Source organism: Sceloporus occidentalis, unplaced genomic scaffold (genome assembly GCF_023333645.1).
Source record: "Sceloporus occidentalis isolate IW3139 unplaced genomic scaffold, rSceOcc1.0.p SCAF_4, whole genome shotgun sequence".
Lineage (NCBI taxonomy): Eukaryota > Metazoa > Chordata > Lepidosauria > Squamata > Phrynosomatidae > Sceloporus > Sceloporus occidentalis.
In genome coordinates this window covers 159,310,854-159,336,098 of record NW_028316984.1, presented here as the reverse complement: position 1 = coordinate 159,336,098, position 25,245 = coordinate 159,310,854, and the positions used below count along the sequence as shown (strand labels likewise).

At 40.7% G+C, this 25,245-nt stretch overlaps 1 protein-coding gene across 2 annotated transcripts; it reads right to left on the bottom strand.

The window, feature by feature from the left end:
* Nucleotides 1-306: 306 nt before the first annotated feature.
* On the bottom strand, nt 307-25,245 carry LOC149314907 (protein FAM177A1-like). 2 transcript variants are annotated; one of them, XM_089522111.1, is made up of 5 exons: nt 24,960-25,245; nt 12,451-12,630; nt 5,825-5,891; nt 3,305-3,402; nt 307-2,569 (listed from the first exon to the last, which is right to left on the bottom strand). In XM_089522111.1, exons 1-5 carry the CDS (start codon nt 25,041-25,043, stop codon nt 2,351-2,353), a joined length of 648 nt encoding a protein of 215 aa, XP_089378237.1. In that variant the 5' UTR covers nt 25,044-25,245; the 3' UTR covers nt 307-2,350. The 2 variants fall into 2 exon arrangements, with proteins under 2 accessions (XP_089378237.1, XP_089378238.1); XM_089522112.1 differs by lacking the exon at nt 24,960-25,245 and adding an exon at nt 17,987-18,096.

The window sequence follows — 25,245 nt, the reverse complement described above, 5'->3', positions numbered from 1 at the left end:
TATCCCAAAACATGTGATAAGTTCACTGAATGATTCTCTAGGAAAAAATACTTGTCTTAAAAAAATATGCCTCTTGCTCAATTCCATGCAGTCTTCAACATTGCAATCTTATACACTGTTACTTGGGAGGGAATGCCAGTACTCAGTTTTATGTCTGAGTAAACATGTATATGACTGCAGACATAGTAAGGTAAATGTTTGCCTTAGTAGAATCCCAGCAACTACCACTAGATAATTCTGATGACACCTGATGCATTCAAAGCAAACTCTTGCAAGTCCTGCAATAACAACTCGGAACACAACTGATTTAAAATTAAATATAATTTTAATGTAATTGCAAGAAAAAGTAACCACCTTTGTACCACTTGCATATATCAAAAGAAATATCAAAGATAAGGCACAGTGACAAAAAGAACCTCATGGCAATAAGCCCTTCCCTAGTCCATACAACAAGAAACTTTTTGGCTAGCAAAAGTTACAGACTTGGTCAATAAGTATTATTTAATTAACTGTGATACTTTAGTGGGTCTTGTATCCTGTGTAGAGATTTGAACATAGGCTTGCCATAATGGACATTTGCTAACTGAAATTAACATTCTCTAATCCAAAGTGGAAACAAACTTTAAGAAAAACAAGGAGCTGAGCCCTAACTGAGTCTTTTCTTTCTACCCACTTCTGACAAGGAAGGCAAGCATGTGCACATGTTCTCTGTGTTTTTCTTGCTATGCTGTCACGTTTCCTGCCCTGTGAATACTGTAGTATAATTTGAACTTCTACTGTGCAGTTTCTTCTAAAATATTATGTATTCTATATGACAGCATTAGGTTACACAAAAAAGGAGCCAAGATACAGTGGGGGAGAGATCTTAAACTATTTCAGTATTGAACTATAGCCAGGACGTGCTTGCAGGAGGAGGCAGTTTTGCTGAATACATCCCTTTGTGTCACCGGCATGTAGCCCTTAAATCCTTTCCTGTATCTACAAACATTTGCACTACAGATGTTTTGTGAGAATTAGTACCAATTTACTATAGAAAAATTAATTACATAAGCAGCAGCAGATTCTTAGCCATACTTGTTCAGGGGGAAGAAATTTCTAGCTAGACATTCCCCCCACCCCACCCCCAGTAATGGTATGATAGGCATTTCTCAAACTCATTTTTTTAAAAATGGTTTGAATACAAAAATAAAATTCCACCATTGTAGCAGCCTGTTTTAAATTCCGAAAAGTAGGGGGAAACTATATATCACATTTTGACCAGATGAAAGAGAACATTCATTCAACATTTGGCTCCTCAGCTTACCATCCTCTCTTTAGACTACTTTGATGTATGTTAGGTGAGAAGGGGATTTTCGACTCCATATCTTACTGGACCCCTCCAGTCCTCTCATATCAGTAGCGACCATGCTGCCTGAAAAGAACAGATTTATCTCCCCAGCCACAGTGTAGGGCAGAGATGGGAAAAGTACAACCCAACGTGCAGCCCTTCAAGCCTTATTTTGTTGCCCTCCAGCTTCTTACTACCCGGCTTTTTAAAAAAAAAAATACTCTAGGGAGGAACTTTGGTAAAGCAATTTTATTCTATTCTGCCCTGTCTCAAGTATTTTAGATCCTGGAAGAGCTATTCAAAATCTGAAGTGACTTCCTCTGAGCTCTGGCAGAGGGCATATGGGGCCTCGCCCCCAGTCCAGGGCTACATGTTACCCATTCCTGATATAGACAAATTAAATTTCAAACTTTCTAAATACTAGATGTCCTTCCCTCAACATTTAATATAGTGAGAGATTACAGCCAACTAACTAGATACTCTTAGACCTCTTCTAATAGTGGCAGTGTGCTTTAGGGGCCTACTAATAACACTGTCCTTAGCAAGACAGTTTTCAGACACATTTATATACAACTGCTTATTTATTTAAGAGACAATAACAAAGTCACGTTTTACAGTATGAGAATGCACATGCAACAGTGATAATAAATTAAACTAAGTCACAAAGATACCTTGTGAGTTAGTTTCAATTAGTCTAATAAGCTTCCACCTTCATTATAATACATAACAAACACACAACAGACCTTAAACCATACAGCACAATTATCAGTGCACAACTGTCAATAAGGCACAAGATGTTCAGGAAAGAAGTTTTACTTGTTCTGCATAGATAGGTTAATTTAAATCCCAGTTACTTGCATTTCATAATCTGTTTTAACTAAAATGTCTTAGCCTTTATTAGACAGGTGTTGACTGAAGAAACACTGATAATCTCCTTTCCTCATACCTTAAAAAATTTACATTCCACTGAACATGCATAAAGGGAACTATACATTTTGACAGCTTCAGAAATAAGGAATACCCTCATTCTAAAGCAGATATAGGAGTAATTTCTTGTTTATTTTCTGTAAGAGGCAGACAATCTCCCTCAGTTTCAAAGTTAAGGTTCACAAAAGTACTGCAGGTGGTAGCTTCTGGCTGGGCTGTCTGCACAGAAATCCCCTCTTGATTCTGATTTTGCTGCTCTTGAAACCTCCTTTCTGCTTCCTCTGACATCTTGTTCTCTTCTTCCTCTTCCTCTTCCTAAAAAAAAATGGGGTTTCCACATATTTTAAACCAGCAAATCTTTCCAATTCCTAAACATGTTAATATACTCTAATATTCAGTTCAACAAAGAATGTCAAATATCCAAATCACTGATTAAACCTGTTGCTATCACATGACTCTTTCAAGTGGGTCATTAGATAGTATAAATTGAACATAAAAGTTGAGAGGTAACTGATTATTTGATATGTTTGTCAATGAGAACGCTAGCAGCATACTGTATTATGATCAAACAAAGCTCATTATATTGGAATACATGGGGAGGGAGGGCACAATCAAAAAATGTTTTTCTCCACATCTGTTATAAACTGTCCAAAATAGTATTCAAGCACCCAAAGTAGGAACATTTATCTTAGTAAAAAGGTAAATTAGAGGGGAAAGGCTCACACATTCTCTTATAAAGAGAATGAATATGTGGTTTTCCCCTGTAATATAAGCTAAAGTCAATCAGAAATATTCCTAGAACAAACCATGTTTCCTTTAAAGACTAGGATCTGTTCTAAGCTTCTGACAGGATAAAAAAAAAATGGGCCTGACAGATTAATTAAATGGGAGTAAATACACCTGAACTAGAGTGTTCTGGCATTAAGATGGGATTTTTATATGATTCCTCTTTACTATTTCATTTTGAAAAATCAGATTAATATGCTATGCTTTTTTTAAAAAAGTAAATATGAAATTCCTATGCCATGAAAAAGTTACAAAGATATACACCTCCTTCTTCATCCTGTAGTATTCATCTATGGCATACTGGTATTTTGGTGTACTGATTCCCAAAACAGAGGCAATCTTTTCACCAAGGAAGTCGCATACTGAAAAATATAAATCACACATTTCATGAGCTTTAGTGATGTTGCAAGTATACGTCTTCAGTACAGTTTACCTTAATTAATAGATGCAACAAATTGAAGCTGCAAGTTGTTTACATTGTTTAAATTTTCATTCCATGTTTGACAGGCAAAAGCTAACACTCACACATCCTGTGCGGCTAAAACTAAAAGTGCTAGCATCATCCAAGGAGACCTTAAGGTCCTCTAGACCTTAATACCTACAACCCTGCAGAAAGGTTTGCCTGTGCTTTGCAGGAAAATCTTCACTGACAACAGATTTTACAACTCTGAACCTTACCACACAAAGCTAAAAACAATATTGTAACGGCATAAAACCATTTTTGGGCAGTATTTATTAGACAACATTGTGTCCATCCTGCTGCTGTCCTGTTACTGTGCAGCATCTTTTCACTGATGGGCAAAAAACCATGAATCAGCTCTCAATATCACTAACAGCACAACTGTTGAAATGCAGAGGCTTTTGCACAACTGTTGGAAATGCACAAAACCTCTGCACTTCAATTCCAGTATTACAAGAGTCATGTGGCAGGACGGGCTTGATTCTCCTCTTTTCCCCGCCACCACACTGTTCCAAAGCAGGCTAAGCCTATGCCTGTTCATTAAAAAATGTATCTTGATTTATGCTTGTGTACTTAAGACTATTTTGATAGGTTAGGAAATTGTGGGGGAAAGGGGTGCAGAAGGAACAAGGTTGTGAGGTGGATGAGAGGGGAGACTTGAAAGACTGAAGCTGATGGATTGTAGTGGGAAGCAGGGAAAGGGAGGTGTGAGCCAGGATTATTGGCAGGAAAGAATTCTGCAGTATTCATGTTAGGGGAGGAGTGATATTCTGCAAGGAGTGTTCCACCCACTCCTCCTCACAATGTGGAGAGACGCTTAAATAAACTAACAGGCATGGAGTTAACCTCCTTTGGCATAGAGAGTGGGAAGGGGAAAGGAGGAAAATCAGACTCCCTCATGGCACTGACTGCATGCCAGGATTGAAGTGAGGGCTTATCACACACATTTTTAAGCAGTTCAGTCACACAAAAGAACAAAGGTGTGATTAGAAAGGGTTTCAAATCGATGTGTTCCCGTTTCTTTTCATATCGCAATTGCATTTCCTTTCATAACAAGACAAGAGTCTGATGTGATAATGCCCTCTGTTTGTATCCTGTTTAATTTTCTTAGACTAAATAGTTTCATTCTCCTTTTGGATACTCTTGCTCTTCTTTTAATACCTTGATAAACCAGAAGCATACAAGAAGTCACCAGAAACAAAAATATGAAGTGACACAAGCAGTCTGCACCAACACTGATGGCACCTGGTGGTCAGCGATTTTTAAGCTTCCAAAACCCCTCTGTCACACAAGCAAAGGAAGAAGCAGCAAACAAGTTATGTATAGTTTATAGGCATAAAATACAGGCTAGTACAGTGTATGCACATATACTCTTACACAAACTTGTCCAAATAATAAAAAGCATCAAACCTAAGCCTAACCTTCCATGAATTCTATACAATCAGTGTGAAAAATTGTTCTCCTGCATCTTTTTAAAAAGCATTTGCTTAATAAATCACTCCAATCTTTAGGCTATAATTCTGCATAGTTACTTTACACTGTTTAGTCTAATTGTTTCTCTAACAGATTTTGATGTCTACAGCTGGTCTTGATTCCAAACCCCAGTGGATACCAAGGGCCTGCTGTAGTGGTAAAGCTTAGTGCAAAAATATTTTTACTACAGTTTTACAGCAAAACAGATGGTAAGGCTAGTAAATTAAGACTTGACTTCACTAATCAATGTTCAGAAAATGCAACCCACTCATGCCAGACTAGCAAAATGTAAACCCTGAAATACGCAAATTGTGTCAGTGTGGTTTTGTAGTCAATATACTTCTGTGGGAAGAAACAACACACTGCAAATAGTCACAAGCAATGACTGCTTTCACTGTTTGGACACAACATTGGCCATGCCTCACATCTCTTGAGAAAACAGAAGCTTTCAGCTTTCAAGGCACAAAACCTTTACTCAGGTTAAATATCACTTTAATGGGCAAAGAGAAAGTGTTTGGGGGCACCTTAAAAGCTAAGTCTTTTTTTTTCTTTTTGGCACAGCCCTGCATTAACTAAAGCCCGCTACAGCATATGCCTCATGAGAATGATGGATTTTCATTTCATATGACTATTGATGTTTTCCCACTGCATTTTTTAAACCAACTGGTAGCTGTCTTATGTTACAGCAAAGCCAACAAGGTGTCTTATGGTACTTTAAAATCACAAGTCTTATTTTGTATACGTTTTTGTAGAGTGCAAAATATATTTCATGACTAACGGACAGCGTCTCTCATATGGGCTCTTACTGATTTAGCTCTATACATAAATTCGCACACTCAATAAACCCATACCTGATAGTGTTGAAGTGGCTACTCTTAGCATCTGAAACCACAAATAAGGTCCCCAAGTAAGAGTTGCCTGAAACAAATAAGTTATCCGTTAAATTTCTTTATGTTGACTTCATGCAAAATACACTGAATTTATTTCATTTAAGACCACTGAGTTTCTTCCACCGAGTTTAAGATGACACAGAGCATTCTGAGGCAGCCTCCCCTAAATGAACTGATCAGATCCAGGCCTCCTTGTATTGTTTATACCCCAGCTTCTTCCCAAAGCTGGGATTCAAGGGAGTTGCATCATGTGTTTTCAAACCATACCCTGCCTGTGATTCTTTTGTTCTGCATGACTTGTGCAGGTAGCTACCACTTCTATGAATGCAAGCTAAATTGTAAATTTTGAGCATTCTTCTGACAACAACATGTACAACCTAGCTGCTCCACAAATACAGATTCCCTTCTGTGTAAGTGTATGGGTCTGTGCCTGAACCTCTTCTGGAAGGAGCTTTAATGCCCTTTAAGTATTGAACGGGCTTTTAGGTGCTAGTGTTGATATTTAGAAAGGGAGAGAGGTGGAAAGAAGTGCAAAGTATATAGTTTTGGTAAGCTGAAGTATTATTGTTAGTATATGTATGTGTATATAGGAGCCAGTGTGGTGTAGTAGTTTGAGCACTGGACTAAGACTCTGGAGACCACAGCTTGAATCCCCACTCAGCCATGAAAATCCAGTGGGTGACCTTGGGCAAGTCACTTTCTCTCAGCGTTAAAGAAAGAAAAGTACAAATTTCCTCTGAACAAGTTCTGCCAAGAAAACCCTTTGATAGGGTCACTTTAGAGTTGCCGGAAGTTAGAAATTACTTGAAGACAAGTAACAACAACAGATGTGTTTGTATATGTATATCTATTTGCACAAAACAACTGGGACAGGGCACATTTAACATTGTGAGGACACTTAGCCAAATCTGACTGAGATTTAGCCATATGCAATGTGATGGTCTGAACTGAACGTCACTCCTCCTCTTTCCACAGCAGCCCCTCAAAACCCTCTGAAAAAGTTATACCTTATTGAGCAGCAGACATGTGACACAGGGGGCTGAGAGGCAACCTCAAAAGTCAGAAGCAGGCAACCTTTTTGAGTAAAGTGCTTCCACGTGCGGTGTACACAACATGGCAGGGTCCCCAGACTCAGTGTAACATATTCAGGGGCTATCATGGGCTGGGGGGGAGGAGGTACAGACTGTGGGCAAGTCCATTTCCAGCTGTTTGGGATGTTTTGTTTTGATTTTTTGCACATGTGCCTAAATCGGGATCTAACTCTCTGCCTTTACTAGGAAAGTTCATATTAATAATGCATACTACACTATCCTTTAGAATTGTGAAGTCATGTGATTATAGTGGAAGTAATCTGATGCAAGCAGTCCTATGGGAAATAGACCTGAAAACCAATTATTGTCTATGGCAAATAGTGCAATGTGAAAATAGCTCTACAAATACTTACCAACATTTCTTGTTCAGTATACATCCAGTACGTTTCATATCCTTCTACAGCAGTGGTTCCCAACCTTCCTAATGCTGCAACCCAGGGGTAGGCAACCTTTTTGAGCCGGGGGCCAGGTTGCTGTCCCTCAGACAACTAGGGGGCCGAGGTGGAGCCACACACCGGGGGCGGAGCTTCCACTGAAGCCCCACGGGGAGGAGGAGGCGGCGTGTGCCCGCACTCTCCTCCTCGGTCCCTTCCTTTGGCCGAATGGGCTCCAAGGGGCCCTTTCGGCCGAACGGGAGGGAGGGAGGCCGAAGGGAAGGGCTTGGGCACCCGTCCCAGGCCCTTCCCTTCGGCCGAAAGGGCTCCAAAGGGCCCTTTCGGCCGAAGGGGAGGGAGGCCGAAGGGAAGGGCTTGGACACCCATCCCAGGCCCTTCCCTTCGGCTCTTCCCTTCGGCCGAAAGGGCTCCAAGGGCCGTGGAGGAGCCCAGAAGGCGGCAGGCCGCCTCCGCGGTCCCCTTCTCGGCCCATGCGGCCCCAGGCCTGCCTCTGGAGGCAGAGGCCTGGGGCCGCAAGGGCCCTGGGGGTAGGGTTGCCATAAGTCAGGACCTCCAAACCGGGACAAATGTAGGACAAATGTAGGACAATATTTTCAAATGTAGGGCACATTTTTTAAAAATGGGTTTAACACAGCATGGCAGAGGCAGGGAGGGTGGCACGGGGCCGCACGGGGAGGCGGGACGCGGGGCTTCCCCCTTTGCCCTCTCTTCCCCAGGCTGCGCGGCCCTCCTCTTCCTCCTCCGCGCGGTGGAGGAGGAGGAGGGCAGCGCGGTCGCGTGGTCGTGCGGCCCAGGAGGTGGAGGCGGTAGCAGTGGCAGCAGGACCGAGCTGGGGCCGGTCCTGCCGCCTCCACGGGCTGCATATGGCCCGCGGGTTGCCGACCCCTGCCACAACCCTTTAATACAGTTCCTCATGTTGTGGTGACCCAAACCCATGAAATTATTTTCGTTGCTACTTCATAACTGTAATTAAATAGGTGTTTTGGAATGGTCTTAGGCGACCCTCTTGAAAGGATCATTCGGCCCCCAAAGGGGTCCCGACCCACAGGTTGGGAACCACTGCTCTACAGATTTAGAGTAGTACTAAATGTTTTGTTGCAAGATTTCAACGTTTACTGTACACGCTTTTCAATACAAAGGGATTTGTGCAATCTCCAGTTCTACTAGATAAAAACCTAACCTGAGCTCAGTCGGTGACTTGGCAGAAGGATGTCTTCTCCCTTTTTAAAGCGCAAGCACGCAGACACCCCATATCTTTATATAAAAGCAACTCATGCTCATTTATTATGCACAAAACTGCCAACTGTTTCAATAATAAAGCTGAGTGTGTGCTTTTGCACAGGTTATGTCCATACAAATTTTAAAATTTTACATAGACATCTAAAAGTTATTCTGAGAATGAACATAAATGGAGAAAAATTCCAGGTCACACCCTTGCTCTATCTAACCCAATTTTGTCTATTGACAGTTGCTCCCCTGATCTTAAGCCAAGAATCTTTCCTACCACCTAGAATCACAGAATGCTAGAATCATAGAATTGGAAGAGACCACAAAGGCCATCCAAATCAACCCCTTGCCATGCAGGAACTCAAAATCAAAGCAGCCCTGATAGATGGCCATCCAAACTCTGTTTAAAAACTTAAAAAGAAGGTGACTCCACCACTCTCTGAGGGAGAATGTTCCACTATCAAACAGCTCTTACTGTCAGGAAGTTCCTCCTAATGTTTAGGTGAAATCTATTTTCCTGTAGTTTAAATCCATTGCTCTGGGTCCTATTCCCTGGAGAAGGAGAAAACAAACTTGCTTCATCCTCAATATGACTTCCCTTCAAATATTGAAACAGGGCCTATCATATCTCCTCTTAATCTTCTCGGCTCCAGGCTAAACGTACCCAGCTCCTTAAGTCTCTCCTCATAAGGCATGGTTTCCAGATCCTTCACCATTTTGGTTACCCTCCTTTGGACATGCTCCAGCTTGGCAACATCTCTTTTGAACTGTGGTGCCCAGAACTGGACACAGTATTCCAGGTGAGGCCTGACCAAAGCAGAATAGAGGGGCGAGGGACCTTCTGCATGCAAAATGTGGGCTCTACTGAGTTTGTAGCTGTATGACCACAGTAGTTCACTGCCACAACATCAAAATTTCTTTTGAATTCATAACGCCAAGAACACCAATAAAATGAAACTTTAGATGTTTGAAATATATCAATAGGAATTTTTTTTAAAGTCTGAAATGTTGGCTTGTAATAAAACAACAGTGTAGTTTAACCTAAGTTGTAATAATATATGAAAAATATATTAACTGTGATATATTTTACAACCATTCCAAAACTACATCCCTTATGCAGATTCTCTAGTTCAAGACCAAGCTTGAGAAACTGTGATTATAAAATCAGATCAATTACAAACTAGATTTACTATGTATATTAGTCCTTAATGGATGGATCCGGATCTTCAGAGCCTTATGCTTATGTCAAAGAACTTTGACAGAAACATCTAGGCTTCATGAATTTCAGTTCTGGCTGCAACTATTTGCTCTGCTTAGAACATCTCTCTCAAACAACCACCTACTCTTAACTTTCTAGAAGCATAAAGGGAGTTTCAGAAGCCCAGTGGTCAAATAGAAACTATAATTACCCCATGCAGCACATGCTAATATCCAGATCCTTTGGAAGAAAACTTGTACTCATGCTGGGTCTAGAGAAGCAAGCTTGAACAGAACAGACTGAAAAGTGTGAAGATTTGCTAGAGGCCCACTAGCAAAAACAAGTTCCAGAAGAAGAAACTATTTGTACTCTTCATTAGATCAGGTATTATGAAAGAATGTTTAAAATAATATTGACTTCCTACCCTGCTACTCAGAATGATTCTCTTTCACATTATATTTAATATATAAACTATCTATTATCATTCTTAGACATATTGAACTTTATTTACCAGAAAGCTATATAATATGCAAGTATTGCACTTATTACAGAGAAATGTGGATTAGTACATACAGTACTTCCGGTAAGTAAAGCTCTGAAATGAAAGTCCCTATTGCATCCATAGTTAACCATGAAATGTATGGTAATTATTTTGTTTTGTACAACTCTGGAGAAAAGCCATCATCAACCGAGTTTTAAAATCTTTGAATTTTGCATCCTCATCAAGACTCCTAATATGGAAATATACCAAATCAAACAATGAGGATGCCAGCTTTATTATACTCCAACTGTACTAATAAGCTGACAACATGGCACTCTCATGAATACAGGCTATTAAATTTCTATTAAATAAAAATCTTCCAATGTTTTTGCCAGCACATCTAAGATCAGCTTGGGTTCCATTTCTTCTTCACCTAATTTACACTATTAGAATAAAGGTAAAAGCAATCCTTACTTGAATGTACCACAAGATGATCTTATAAAAAGGCTTCCCCCCTCAAAGAATGTAAGAAAAGCAGGTCATGCTGCAAAAAATAATTTTGTTACTTCATTTCAAACCAAAATAAAAAGTCTCACAAGCAAAACTTTGTAAATTGTTAAAGAATGCTTGTATTTCAGAGATGTTTAAATAAATTAGAGGATAAATGCTTTTCTCAGTTTTATTCTATCATGCTTTTAACAGCTGCAGTTTGTACTCTAACATACTTCTCTTGTGCTGCCTTCCTTACAACATAATCCATCAATAGTATTTCTGATCTGCGTACAAATTGCTATTGAGAAAGATGCCAAGTCTTTTGAGCTGTGTTTCAGCAAATGCAAAATTCACTGCATTCAGAGCAAAATATTTCTAAGGTTGATACAATAAAAATATACAGTACAAGTAAACGAATTGCACTGAAGGAGATGCTGACCTAGTTTGATATTTATTTCAGAAAAGACTCTGCACCTACTTGTGCAAATTATTATAAATAATCTCTCAATGATCTCAAAAATATATTTTTAGAAACAACTGAGACACATCTCTTGTACTGGCTACTTTCTCACTACAAGTCATATCTATAATTCTGACCTGGAAAAACTAATCAGTAAATGTAGATGTGTTTGTGATTTGTTGTGTGTATGTTTTTTCTTATACAATAAAGTATTTGGGGGGGAAAGGAAAAACGAATCAGTACATGTAAATCTGTTGTTGCTCCCTGCCTTGATCCATGGGGAGATGTGGGTAAGAAATATGGTAAATATTACAAATATTGCTATTACTATTATTACCACTCTATTCTGCTTTGGTCAGACCTCACCTGGAATACTGTGTCCAGTTCTGGGCACCACAGTTCAAGAAGGATATGGACAAGCTGGAGCATGTCCAGAGGAGGGTACCCAAATGGTGAAAGGTCTAGAAACCATGCGCTATGAGGAGAGACTTAGGGAGTTGGGTATGTTTAGTCTGGAGAAGATACAGTTAAAGAGATGATAGGATAGTCTTGTTTAAGTAGGTAAAGGGGTATCATATTGAGGATGGAGCAAGCTTGTTTTCTGCTGCTCTACAGACTAGGACCCAGAGCTATGGATTCAAGTTAACAGGAAAAAGATTAGGAGGAGGGTCCTAATCCTAAACATTAGGAGGAATTTCCTGAAAGTAGGAGCTGTTTGACAATGGAACATCCTGCTTCTTTGCAGGATTTTAAACAGAGGCTGGTTGGCCATTTGTCAGGAGAGCGTTAATTGTGTGTTCCTGCATGGCAGGGGACTGGATTGGATGGCCCTTTGGGTCTCTTCCAACTCTAGGAATCTGTGAAAAATCACCACCCTTGGATGCCTCTAGGAACAGAATCCCTTTTATGTGAGTTTTTTTTAAACTCTGCCAAGGAGGGCTTCATGAAGAATGGAAAACATTGGTATTGCAGACTCACTATGCCCATTGCTAGGGTATATATCACAGCATAATTTCACAAGGCAGGTGAGACCTAAAAGCATGAATTTCCCCAAAAAATAAAATAAAAAACCACACCCAACTTAATAGTAATGTACTTAGCTCTGTTTCTACAGAAATACACTCATCAAAATTGAACAAAACCAAAAGTTTCTAGACTTTTATTTCTACAAATTGAGAAAAATAGTTACATGTGAGTAATGCAAATTATAATATGAATCAAGTAACTTCAGAAACAAACCTACTGGATCAACAGAAGGCAAGAGATCTTTTTTTTCCTGCTGTTCATCTTCCTCTTCATCTGTGCTATATTCTTCCATAGTTTCACCACTTGCAAAGTGGATGACCCTCCTTGGAATTTTCTTCTTTTTTCCAATGACTCCAAGTTCCACATTCTCAAAGCCTTTATCACCATTTGCATGCAGCTGTAATAGAAGAATATATATAGAATGAGTCCCTATATCAGGAGAAAGGCAAGCTATAAATAAATAAAAATAATAAAATATGAGTACCAATATCAGGTGCAAAAAGTACCCATAAAATAAAGAATAGGGAAATAAAGTGCTCTCCAAGAAGTGCAGTGCCTATCATTTCAGGAACGAGTAACCTTCTTTAATTTTTTTTCATTTTGCATACTACTTCATCCACAATGAAAAGGAAAAAATACAAAACTCTTAGATTTTTAATTATTTAAAAAAGGAAGGGCATTTCCAGCCCGTGGGCCTAATTTAGCCCATACAGATTGAATATTTGGCCTCTGTGGGTCTGAGCAGACCCTTCTCCCTAGTCCTAACCCTGGACTAAGGAATTCCCAGTGTCTCCATTTTTACCAGACTCAGCTGTAACACTGTGTATGGGCATACATCCTGATGTGATTCAACTCATCAGGAGCATTATGAGGGGTAATCTGGTCCATACTTAATTCAGGTTCTCACTCCGATTTCCTGCCTGACACTATGACAAGACAGTAGCAATTCTGATTCTCTACAAGAAATTACAATATGGGCATTGGAAACTGCTCCTTGGCCTTTCCCTATAAAGAAAAACGAGCTGTTTTGAAAGGAGCGGGTGACCATTGCCTATATTGTCACTACTGCCAGTAACAATACAGTCTGGTCAGAACAGCATCCGGCCAGTGTAACCCTGCCCTTCATAGCCCAGGCTATTAATTACAAAGTTTGTTTTAGATGATATTAAACATCAATCACTTGAAAAACCTTCACTCTCAAGTTTATTATAAATTATGCCTGGGCAAACATTTTGATCAGAATTGTTTAAAAGCAAAGGGCAGAAGTGAGAAAGCCTAAAACTCTTACATCTCCTGGGGTTGGTACATAATTCAATGGTAGATTACATACAGTAATTCGCAGTGAAGGCTCCTCCACATAGGGCAAATATGTTGAGAGGTTTCTGGAGGTAGCATTTTTTTATGTAGTTCTTGAACTATTTTTGAACTGGACTATTTTTAAATATACAAACAATGTTTCTATTATCCCAGACTATCCTCTGGCATTTCCTGGCACTATTTGCAACATTTTACTTCTACCTTTGAGTAACTCTGGAACAGGGAAGTCCCCTCCCTTCTTTTCTCTCTAATTTATTATTGTTGTTGTTGTTGTTGTTATTGTTATTAATTTTTTAAAAACACTACATAGAATAATAAAATACCATAACATACATTGCAAAAAAAAAATCCCACAACATAATCTCCTACTTTACACAAACATATAGTTTCAAACCTGCTTGTCTTTGCTGATACTGTACAATCTTACGATTTTAACATTCTATCATTATTTGATCTAATTAATCTATTTGGCGGTGATGGCCATCTGCTGCTTCCCTCTTTCTATTCCATCAACTCAATACCTTTCCTTATTCCCTTCTCTATTACCTTCCTCCTCAAATATAAATAAATAAAAGTATATAAATAAAGCATAATAATAATAATAATAATAATAATAATAATAATATACTCTTCCTTTTCTCGTCTCTTCCCTTCTCTCTCTCTTCTCCCTCCCTCTTCCTCTCTATTCTCTTTTGCCTTTATTTCATTTTCAAATCCTCCCATTCACCCCCACCCAGTTCATTACCTCTTCAACTCTCTTCCCAATTCACTTACTGACCCCTTTTCTCTCTAATTTTTTAAAAAAAGTTATAGTGCTTCAATGAAATGGCACGTTTGCAATATAATATCAAAAATTGATAAGTTGTTTTTATTATTTTGAGAGGACAATGTGTGCCCTTCAAACTGTAAGATCACTTCAGCAAACCTTTTGGTTTAAAAAAAAAAAACCTTTGGAAGAACCCTAGTGTAGCTCCAAGAAATCACTACAAACAGTGAGTGGATATGAAGGAGACAACTGGCAAAACCCAGGAAAACACAAGGAGCTATATCACAGAACTTGTGTGTCTTTTAACAGATCAGGAAAATCCCAGAGAACATTCTTGATCCTAACCCTGGTATTTTACTATTTATAGGTTTCCCCATAACCAGAATCTTAGGATCACATACTGGCAACAACCTTTAAAAGGACAAGATACCAAAACAGCTTGAATAATTTGTGTCTGAGGCCCTGAAGTGCTGTTGCCAGTTAGAGTAGAGAATACCAACCTAGATGAATAAGCAATCTGACTTGATAATAAGACTACAACCTATACGGCCCCGAACACCTGTGAATAGCTCCAAACCAACTCATAATAGAAAGGGGGAAAGAATTAAAAACCACCCAGCAAGCTGTCTAGCAGGTGAAATTTAATGTCTAAAAAGAAAGCTATTTAAAAGTGAAGTCTGACTGAGAAATCACACCTGCAGACAATGTGAAATCCTTTCTTCTATTTCCAATATTACTGGGTGCGGTGGTCAGTAGAAAAAGAAAGAAACTCTTTTTTTTTCTATAATAAAGCATCAGCAGGTTTTAAAGAGCAATTTAAAGCAAGTACAAAAATATTATTGGCTGAGATCCTGCACTGGTATGGTGAAGCTTAAAGCTATGCTCTGTCCCCCTTCTCCCTGTGAGCATCTACCTCTTTGGCACCTGGCCCAGTCTGGAGGTTTAAGAGGACACCTGCTTCTCTATGGGTACCCAGGCAGAAATACAGTTGGCCAGTGCTGGCCTACCCAATCATTCAGTGGCTATGGGGGGGGGGGGGGTGATCAGATAGCAGGGACTTGTTTGTCAGGGATGATGGGAGTTGTTGCTCTTCACCTCAGGCTGTAACTCACCACCTTGTTAATGAAGCTGAGCTGACCAGCTTTGGTCAGTGGTTATTGCTTTCTCCCAAAGCAGCAGTTTTTTCTGAGAATAGGCTGAAGACCCTGACAAACTTCTCCAAGCCTTCTCACTCTTCTTCTTCAGATGTCTCCAAACACCATCAGGATTCTGCTGGTTCTTGTATCTTCACTCAAGACACCAACACAACTCAGTAGTCTTAGATAAAAGATCTACTTTATTCTACTATATACAGTTACTATCTCTATATGCCCAACAATCCACAATATCTCTACACTCTACCAATACTCCTCAACTACCCACAAGTTACATTAGCAAAACTGGCAATTATTATAGCAAATGTTTGTTACCACCCACTAGACAATTACCACCCAGTGGGTGTGTACATTCACAATGATTGGTTGACTTTTGTTCATCCCATACTCAAGTCCAACCCATGAACATCATCTGATCACCTTGTACATGTAACAAGTCTCAGGTGTTACCGATGTACATTCCTTAATTTTGTCCTTGGCTCCCAAGACTTCTAAATTATATCATCCTTTACACCTGTGTGATTTCTTAATTGTTCATGCTTAGTCATTCTGACTCTCACATACATATTTTATTTCTATAACTGCATATCCCATGTTGCATTTCCTTGACACTGTTGTGGACAGAGGTGTTGGATAACTCCTTCCACGATGGCACACACACATGCCTTCAAGTCTCCTGTTGACATGGCTACTCTGTGAATTTCACAAGGCTTCCTTAGGCAAAGGAATACTCAGAGGTGGTTTGGGCAGTTCTGAAATATAGTCTACACTCTACAGCACCTGGTACTCATTGGCAGTCTCCCATCCAAACACATACAGAAGTATAATTTGACCTTACATCTGCATATATCAACAGCAGGATTCCAGAAATTATGCCCTAGACACAAACCCTCATTTAACAGAAAGGCTTGCGGTCTTAGCACTGAAGGTGACAGTACCCATGCAATCATTAATTTCAACAGGATAAACAAGAGCAAAAGCAATGCTTCGAGTGTACACCATGAGTCTGTTAAAAAGTAGAGATTAAGAAGATGAAAATATTAAGATAGTATAATTCCCATTGTGATTTTAAAATATAGAAATAAGCAAATTCATGAGAGAATGCGAAACCATCAGGGAAGCTGTTTGCAATAGATAGAATGGCAAGAAGGCAATCAAGAAATTGCAAGATGCCAAAGTGCAGTGGAGATCTGGGAGACCAACTTGGAGGAGACTCTCCCAAAAACAATTGAAAATTACTAATAGATAGAAGCTGTCACTCTGAGATTATATAAAAAGACCAAGGGCTCAAGGGGCCACTCCAAATTTAGGCTCTAGCAAGGTTTGGGACTGTTCTCCTGAGCACTAAAATTATGTCCTCCATTCAATGAGGATTCTCCCGGCACTTGCCTCCATGTAAGATTAGAGGGCGCCAAATGAATGTTTTCTCATTACTGAAATCAGAAATAGAGAAGAACAGGGAAGAAATTAAAATAAGGGGCCAAACGCAAACAAAAAATGTGGACAAGGAGGACAAAGAACATCTCAAATTGGCTGGCAAGCTGTATAGTTTTCATGTGGGGAGTCTGTCAACACATTATGAGTGAGACTGGCATGTCACCAAATAATTTAAATAGTGTCTACAGGCCCAAGCTCTGGCTGGGACAATACAGCCATTGATTATGATGAAGGCTTTGAAAAGGGGGTTCCCATAGCACCATGGACAAATTGAATGTTCTCGGTTCTAACAGCTTCCTTTTATAGCCAACAAATCTTCTGGTAACATTCCTTCTTCCTCCTGCCCTGGCCTCCCAGTAACCCAAAAGGTGTTAAGCATTGCTGCTTATTACAGGGCTATATACACATCAAGAAAAATGAAACTAAATGTAAGCATACTCACTGAAAATTCAAGCTGCCTGGAACCACATCCCAGACACTTCTGATTCCCCAAAACAATACACCCATGATTTTTTTCATAGTAACCACTTTCTCCCTTTCTGCACTCAAATGGCAGCTTCCACAATAAAGGTATCATAAGCATGTGAATGTTTCCAGTGAGCTAGACCTGGCCCATAATACCATATCCTTACATGTTCCTCCAACTCGATTTCAGATCAGATCAGAAGGCAACATATTGTATCTGAGACAGTTTCACTCAGGACTTCCAGACTCCTTCAAGAGACAATGGCTAGCCCTGGATTCCACAACTTTAGGTCACCCCAAGCCATGACAGAAACTGCTGCTGTTACAACCACCAAATAATATGTAGTGGGCAAAGTGACCACTCCTTTTACTAACACACACACCCTTCCAAACCTCTTGAGTTTTGACACTGGATATAACCTCAAAGGAAGCCACAGATGAGTCAGGCTCATTCAACTTCTATCTTACCCTAAGGGCGTCAGTTAACAATATCATTCAAAATAAGATTTACTCTGTGTGCTATATTTTTTTAACATGCAGTTTGTTTGGTTTTGGCATATGACACAGATGTCCCTGTGGCCAAATATAAAATTATAGTAATATATTCAACCCACCTTTAGACTCATATCTGCTTTTCTCCACAAATAATCCTGGAATGTGGACCAAGGCTGCAGCTTACCTTGGTGCCAGTCAAGCCTACTTCTTGCCCCAGATAACAGGAGTGGCCCTTGAGACTGATGCCATAATGGCTCACTGTGAACAAGACATTCCCAATGATATCCCTAAAAATTATGCTGAGGCAAAAAAAAAATCTGTTAACAGTTAGGCTGCCTCATTAGGTCAGTGAGAGAGGCCCCTCCTGAAAAGCCGGCTCCCCGGCCTCCTGAGGGACGCTGCCACACACCCCACACCACCGGGGAAGGAGCTGGGAGAGCTGGTGGAGGACTACTTCTGCTGCTGCCCCCCCCCCCATGTCACCGGGGAAGAAGCTCCCCAGAGCTGCGGAGGGCTGTCTTGCCGCTGCGGCGGCGTTTTCCCCAGGGGGGAGGGGTCAGTGAGAGAGGCCCCTCCTGAAAAGCCGGCTCCCCGGCCTCCTGAGGGACGCTGCCACACACCCCACACCACCGGGGAAGGAGCTGGGAGAGCTGGTGGAGGACTACTTCTGCTGCTGCCCCCCCCCCCATGTCACCGGGGAAGAAGCTCCCCAGAGCTGCGGAGGGCTGTCTTGCCGCTGCGGCGGCGTTTTCCCCAGGGGGGAGGGGTCAGTGAGAGAGGCCCCTCCTGAAAAGCCGGCTCCCCGGCCTCCTGAGGGACGCTGCCACACACCCCACGCCACCGGGTGGAACTTTTTTTTTTTTTTTCCCTGCTATTTGTATGGGGGTGTTTTCATGTATTCTTAATTGTTTTATAGCATATGATGTTTGTACAGGGGGGTTGTAATTTGTGATCTACGATGTTTTAACTGTTGTATTATTGTTGTAATTTGTGATCTATGTTGTTTTAACTGTTGTATTATTGTTGTTCACCGCTATGATCCTTGGAATAGTGGTATATAAATATACCATATTATTATTATTATTATTATTATTGGATCCAGGCCCTATAGAATATTACTGTATGTATGTATGCACTTTCAGATTGACTGTAGACTTATGGCAATCTCATGAATTTCACAGGGTTTTCTTAGGCAAGGAATACTCAGAGATGGTCATTTCCTTCCTCTGAAAAATAACTTACAGCATCTGGTATTCCTTGGGGGGGCCTCATCCAAGTACTAACCAGACTTCAGCCAATAAAGATTGTTGTGAATTCCAACTCAAGAATAACCTTTTGGGTAAGGTGCATCTTGCACCCTTCTACCTCTCAGTAAGCAAAACTTGTACAACTGGCCATTTGCTACAGTGGCCTGGAACAAAAACACAAATTGTTCCCAACTTTCTCACATACTTGATTCTAAAGATTATACTCTTGCTAAACATTTTCTTGCATCTATAACAGAAAGTTAACAATCTAAGCAAAAGATGTACACTGAGTCGTTTGTGCAACATTTTCTAACCCCCATGGGAATTCCAGTGGATAACAATGTCCCATGTCCACAGGAATGTTTGTGGGTGCAGAATGAAGAATATTCCATAATATTACAACACCAAAAGCCATAAAATACAAGTTCAAATGAGGAGAAAAAAGGTTTTTTTTTGCAGATATCCCCTTTCCCCCAAAAAATGTAACCATTACAATATATGTGTCCTAAAAATACCATTAATGTCATTCCCACCTGAAAGAAAAAACGTGTTATGAACCATCCAGAATTAGTAAATGTGAAAACACCTTGAAGGAAAACACCTGTTTTCATTTATCCCTGGGGGACATTTACTTGTCAGGACTAGATTGGTAACTATCATCCAGAGGACTTTTTCTTCAGCCATCCTTAGACTATGAAACAACAGGAAATTTGGCAGCTGAATATGCTGTCCAATTTAAATCAGCATTAAAGACCAATCTCTTCTGGAAGGCCTATCGAGATGATTTTTAAATTGTGAATTTTAAACTGTGAATTTTAAACTATAGATTGCTTGTTTTAATGTGTTATTTTAAACTCATATGTACTTGTAACTGATGTGTTTTTAACTGATGTTGTATGTTATTATTATTATTATTATTATTATTAACCTTTATTTATGAAGCGCTGTAAATTTACACAGCGCTGTACATGCGATCTTTTTAGTTAGACAGTTCCCTGCCCTCAGGCTTACAATCTAAAAAGACATGACACAGAAGGAGAAGGGAGTGGTGACGGGAAAGGGTAAGAGGTCCAGCAGTTCCTCTCAACCTCCGAGGCCTGGACCAAGGCAGATGGACAGGAGGGAGGGCTTGGCTTCAAAATGGAAGGTTAATCATTATCCAGGAAAAATACATACTCACAAGTAGGATAATACATATACAGTACATAGCAATACAGGAAATGGATCGATAAACAGTCAACAACAGAACATCAGATTGTAAGCGACAATTATGCGAAGCCTGGGAAGGCTTCTCTGAACAGGATGGTTTTCAACTCCGTTTTTTTGAAGCTGGTTAAAGAAGTGATGACTCTTGCTTGTGGAGGAAGAAGGTTCCAGGAGTGCTGTTCTCCACCTTGATCCATGGGGAGAGGTGGGTAAGAAATCATCATCACAATCATCTGCAGGCAGTCTGAGCATTAATTGTATTATGGTGCAATTTGCTACCCCAATAACAAAACAGTCTCTGATGAGAGACATATCTCCCAGTGATGGGCCATCCATTCTACAGAGCATGTTTCCTAGAGGAAGCAGTGATCCTTGCAAACAAATATGACACACATAATGTACTGTCTGTTGCTTTGTTTTATCAACTGCCCTACTGCATAACTATGTACATGTGTGTGTGTCATTCTGTCAAATTGTACAAATACAGTATATGATAACCACCAGATCAGTATATCAATCTCCTATACAGTTGGCCCTCCGTATTCACAGGTACTCAAGTTGCAGGACTTTCACAACTAATTTTCTTATTTTGTTATATAGTTAAGTTTTGTTATATAGTTAAGAAACTATGTTCATTACCAAAAAGATTAGTGCAAACAAAATATAGAAGAATCAAAAAATTCTAAATTACAATTTAAAATGCATGGTATGTTTATTTTATACACCTTACCAGTGTAGTCTCATGCATTATATAGCAGGTAATAAGACTTTCTATTAATATAAAAATTAGATTAGCATCTCTGCTTCTACTATAAAAGAACATAAACAAAGCTGCATAATAATAGTTTATAACCTGACCCAATACCTGTATATAATGTTTAACCTAAGGCCAGCATGATGTAGTGGTTTGAGTGCTGCACTGTGACTCTGGAGACCAGGATTTGAAACCCACTGCAAGTCACATGCTCTCAGTCTCAGGAGGCAAACCTTCTCTGAACAAACTTTGTCAAGAAAACCCCATGATAGGTTCATGGAAATGACTTGAAGACACGCAACACACACACACACAGACACACACATAAAATTTAACCTAACCCTTTATATTTACCACCTATGAATTTATATTATTAAATATGTGTTAACAGTATACAAACAACTGTGTGAACACTGTAAATTTGTATTAGCTTTTAAAGTCTCTTCTTTTTAACAGATAACAGGGCAATTGTATGCCAGTTCCTCTGCCAAGCTTTCACAATTAGCAGAAAGTCAAAACCTCTCCTCATTTAATATTGAACAGGCTGATTTCTAGCAGGTTTCTGCTTACAGAAGCTGGAAGAAATCAAAACAGTAATAATAATAATTATAATAATTTGTTTTATTTATATACCGCTATTCCAAAGATCATAGCAGTGAACAGCAAGTAAGCTAATTAGCAAGTAAGCTAATTTGCCCCCAACAGTCTGGGTACTCATTTTAGCGACCTCGGAAGGATGCAAGCCTGAGTCGAGCTTGGGCCCTTTTGCTGGTCTTGAACTCGCAACCTTGTGGTTTTGAGTGAACGGCTGCAGTACAGGCATTTAACCACTGCGCCACCAGGGCTCCTGGTGTAGCTGTATGTGTGAACTATAAATGGCACATTAGGGCAGAAGTTAAGATGATGTGCATGGCAACTAGATGAATGATTAATGCTTGTAAATTTATTTGTATTTATGTGACAAAATTGAGACACCATTTAACACAAAATTACGACATGTAAAAATTGTCATCATAAACACTAGTTTCTCAGATTGAGGCCTCATAAGGCAGCACTCCATCTTGAATTCAACAGAACTCAATCTGGGTCACTCTGGCTGGACTATGACTCAGAAGACTAGGGTTTGAACATAAAAGCCCACTGGGTGAGCTTGGGCAAATCATGGATTCTCAGCCACAGGGAAGGCAATGACCAGGGCAATGACCAGACATTCTCATTTTCCAGGATATGTCCTACATAAGACTAATCCCTTCCAGTAGGCTTGTCCAGATGATTTTTAAATTGTAACTTTTAAATGGTAGATTTTAAATTGTGCATTGTTTTATTATATGTATATCTTATTTGTCCTTTTAAATTGATGTGTATTTTAACTGATGTGTTCTAACTTATGTTGTTTGTTAATTGTTGTTCACTGTCTTGATCCAAGGAAAGAGGTGGGTTAGAAATTATTATTATCATCATTATTATTAATTTCAACCTTCTGTCCAGGAGGAATTCCAAAATGTCCTCCATTCTGATCATTAATGGTATCTTGAGTGTTTTGAGCTTTTATTTGGTCATGTCCCCCATTTTTCTTGAAGGTCCTCCATTTTGTGGTGCCTCGTCCTCCTTTGAAGTTAGGGCATTTGGTCACCCTGTTTGGACTGCGACTCAGGAAGCCAGGTTTCAAGCATAAAAACACATTGGGTGAGCTTAGGCCAGTCACACTCTCTCAGCCTCAGAGGATGAAAAACATGCATCTATGTATTATATATTAAAAGCCTGCCTGAATAAATCTACTTTTGCTTGCCGTTTCCAGGGCATATCATAAATTTCAACCTTCTGTCAGGGAGGAATTCCTCCTCTTGGGGAACGACTGAGAAGCATGAAATTACATTTCTATGAGTTGTGTTAAGCTTTTATTTGGTCAGGTCCTCTATTTTGCAGTGCCTTGTCCTCCTTTGCAGTTAGGACATCTGGTCACCCTGGTTGGACTGTGACTCAGGAGACCAGGTTTTGCGTAAAAAAAAACCACTGGGTGAGCTTGTTAAGGTCACATTCTCTCAGCCTCAGGGGAAGCCAATGGCCAGGGTGACCAGACTCCTTTTCCAAGACATGTCCTACTTTTCAACCTTAAGTCCAGGAGCAATTCCAAACCCAAAGGGTGCTCAACAATGGCTCCTTTTCATCCTGGAGAGAAGTGACCAGTGGGGTCGCACAGGGCTCTGTCCTGGGCCCAGTGCTATTCAACATCTTTATCAATGACCTGGATGACAGAATTGGGAGCATACTTATCAAATTTGCAGATGACAACAAATTAGTAGGAATAGTCAATACCCCAGAGGTCAGGATCAAAATTCAAAATGACCTGAATAGACTAGAAAGCTGGGTCAAAGCTAACAAAATGAAATTCAACGTGGAGAAATGTAAGGTACTGCACTTTGGGCGGAAAAATGAAATGCACAGATATAGGATGGGGGACACCTGGCTGAACGAGAGTACATGTGAAAGGGATCTAGGAGTCCAAGTAGACCACAAGTTGAACATGAGTCAACTGTGTGATGCGGCAGCTAAAAAGGCCAATGCAATTTTAGGCTGCATCAACAGAAGTAGAGTGTCTAGATCAAGAGAAGTAATAGTGCCACTGTATTTTGCTCTGGTCAGGCCCCACCTGGAATATTGTGTCCAGTTCTGGGCGCCACAATTCAAAAAGGACATTGAGAAACTGGAATGTGACCAAAGGAGGGTGACTAAAATGGTGAAGGGTCTGGAAACCATGCCCTATGAGGAAAGACTCAGGGAGCTGGGGATGTTCAGCCTGGAGAAGAGAAGGTTAAGAAGTGATATGATAGCCCTGTTTAAATACTTGAAGGGATGTCACATTGAGAAGGGAGCAAGCTTGTTTTCTGCTGCTCCAGAGAACAGGACCCCGAACAATGGATGCAAGCTACAGGAAAAGAGATTCCACCTGAACATTAGGAGGAACTTCCTGACAGTAAGGGCTATTCGACAGTGGAACAAACTCCCTTGGAGTCTCCTTCCCTGGAAGTCTTTAAGCAGAGGCTGGATGGCCATTTGTAGGGATGCTTTGACTGAGAGTTCCTGCATGGCAGAATAAAGGGGGTGGACTGGATGGCCCTTGCGGTCTCTTCCAACTCTAGGATTCTACCATTCTATGTCCTCCCTTTGGGAACATGAACTAAAAATATGAATTTACATTGACCAGGCTTTGAGCATGAAAACCCAGGGTCACACTCTCTCAGCCTCAGGGGAAACCAATGGCCAGATCCCTTTTCCAGGACCCGTCCCCCCTTTCAACCTTCCTATATATTGGGGGAAAGGCGAGATATAAGAAAACAACAACAACAACAACAAAAACCTTTTCCAGTCCAGGAGCAATTCCAAAATGTCCTCCCTTTTGGGACACGACTGAGAAACATGAATTTACTTCACCATATGTTTTTTTTAATCATCTGACTATATATCTATATCTATTAATTGTTTTAACTAATTTTAACTTGAATTTGTAACGCTTTGTTCTTTGAATCTGGAAGTGTTATGTTTTATGTCGGTGGTGGGTTGTGGCAGAGATTGGGTTGTGATATTCTATGACATTGTATTTTATTAACCTTTCTATTGTAACCCGCCTCGATCCACAGGGAGAGGCGGCCTAAAAATAATGACGATGATCTTTTATGGGGCCGTGCCCTCCTCCTCCTCCTCCTCCTCCTCCAGGATTTCTCAAAGGTCCTCCATTTTGTGGCGCCTTGTCCTCTTTTGCGGTCAAGACCCCTATGGTCACCCTGCTGGCTCCTCCTGTCGCCATGCCGAGGCCGAGGCGGGGCGGGAGGCCACCTGGGGAGGCTGCAGGCGCCATGGAGGCCAAGGGGGACGGGGACGACTCACCTGCTCTTGCTCCATGGCGCAGGCGGCGAGGGCGACGAAGGCGGGAGCGCAGTGGAGGGCGCCGCGGGAGAGCCCCTGCTCCATCCTCCCCTCGCCCGGCCAGAGAGAGAGAGACTCAGAGAGACAAGCGGCCCTGAGGAGGAGGAGGAGGAGGAGGAGGAGAGCAGGCCTGACCCGCCTCCCAGGCGGAGGCCCAGCTGCCAAGTGAGCTCCTCCTCAGAGTGAGAAGGCCGCGCCTAGCCTAGGCCCCTCCGTTGCTAGGAGACCGGCCAGGCCCCGCCCGCGT

Bases quoted from the DNA above. Each gene is read 5' to 3' on its own strand.
- LOC149314907 (XM_089522111.1), bottom strand. From the start codon at position 25,043: ATGGAGCAGGGGCTCTCCCGCGGCGCCCTCCACTGCGCTCCCGCCTTC. The intron at 12,631-24,959 runs GTGAGTCGTCCC...CTTCTATTACAG, and splicing joins GCGCCATGGAGCAAGAGCAG to CTGCATGCAAATGGTGATAA. The intron at 3,403-5,824 runs GTATGGGTTTAT...TATATTTTTCAG, and splicing joins AGCCACTTCAACACTATCAG to TATGCGACTTCCTTGGTGAA.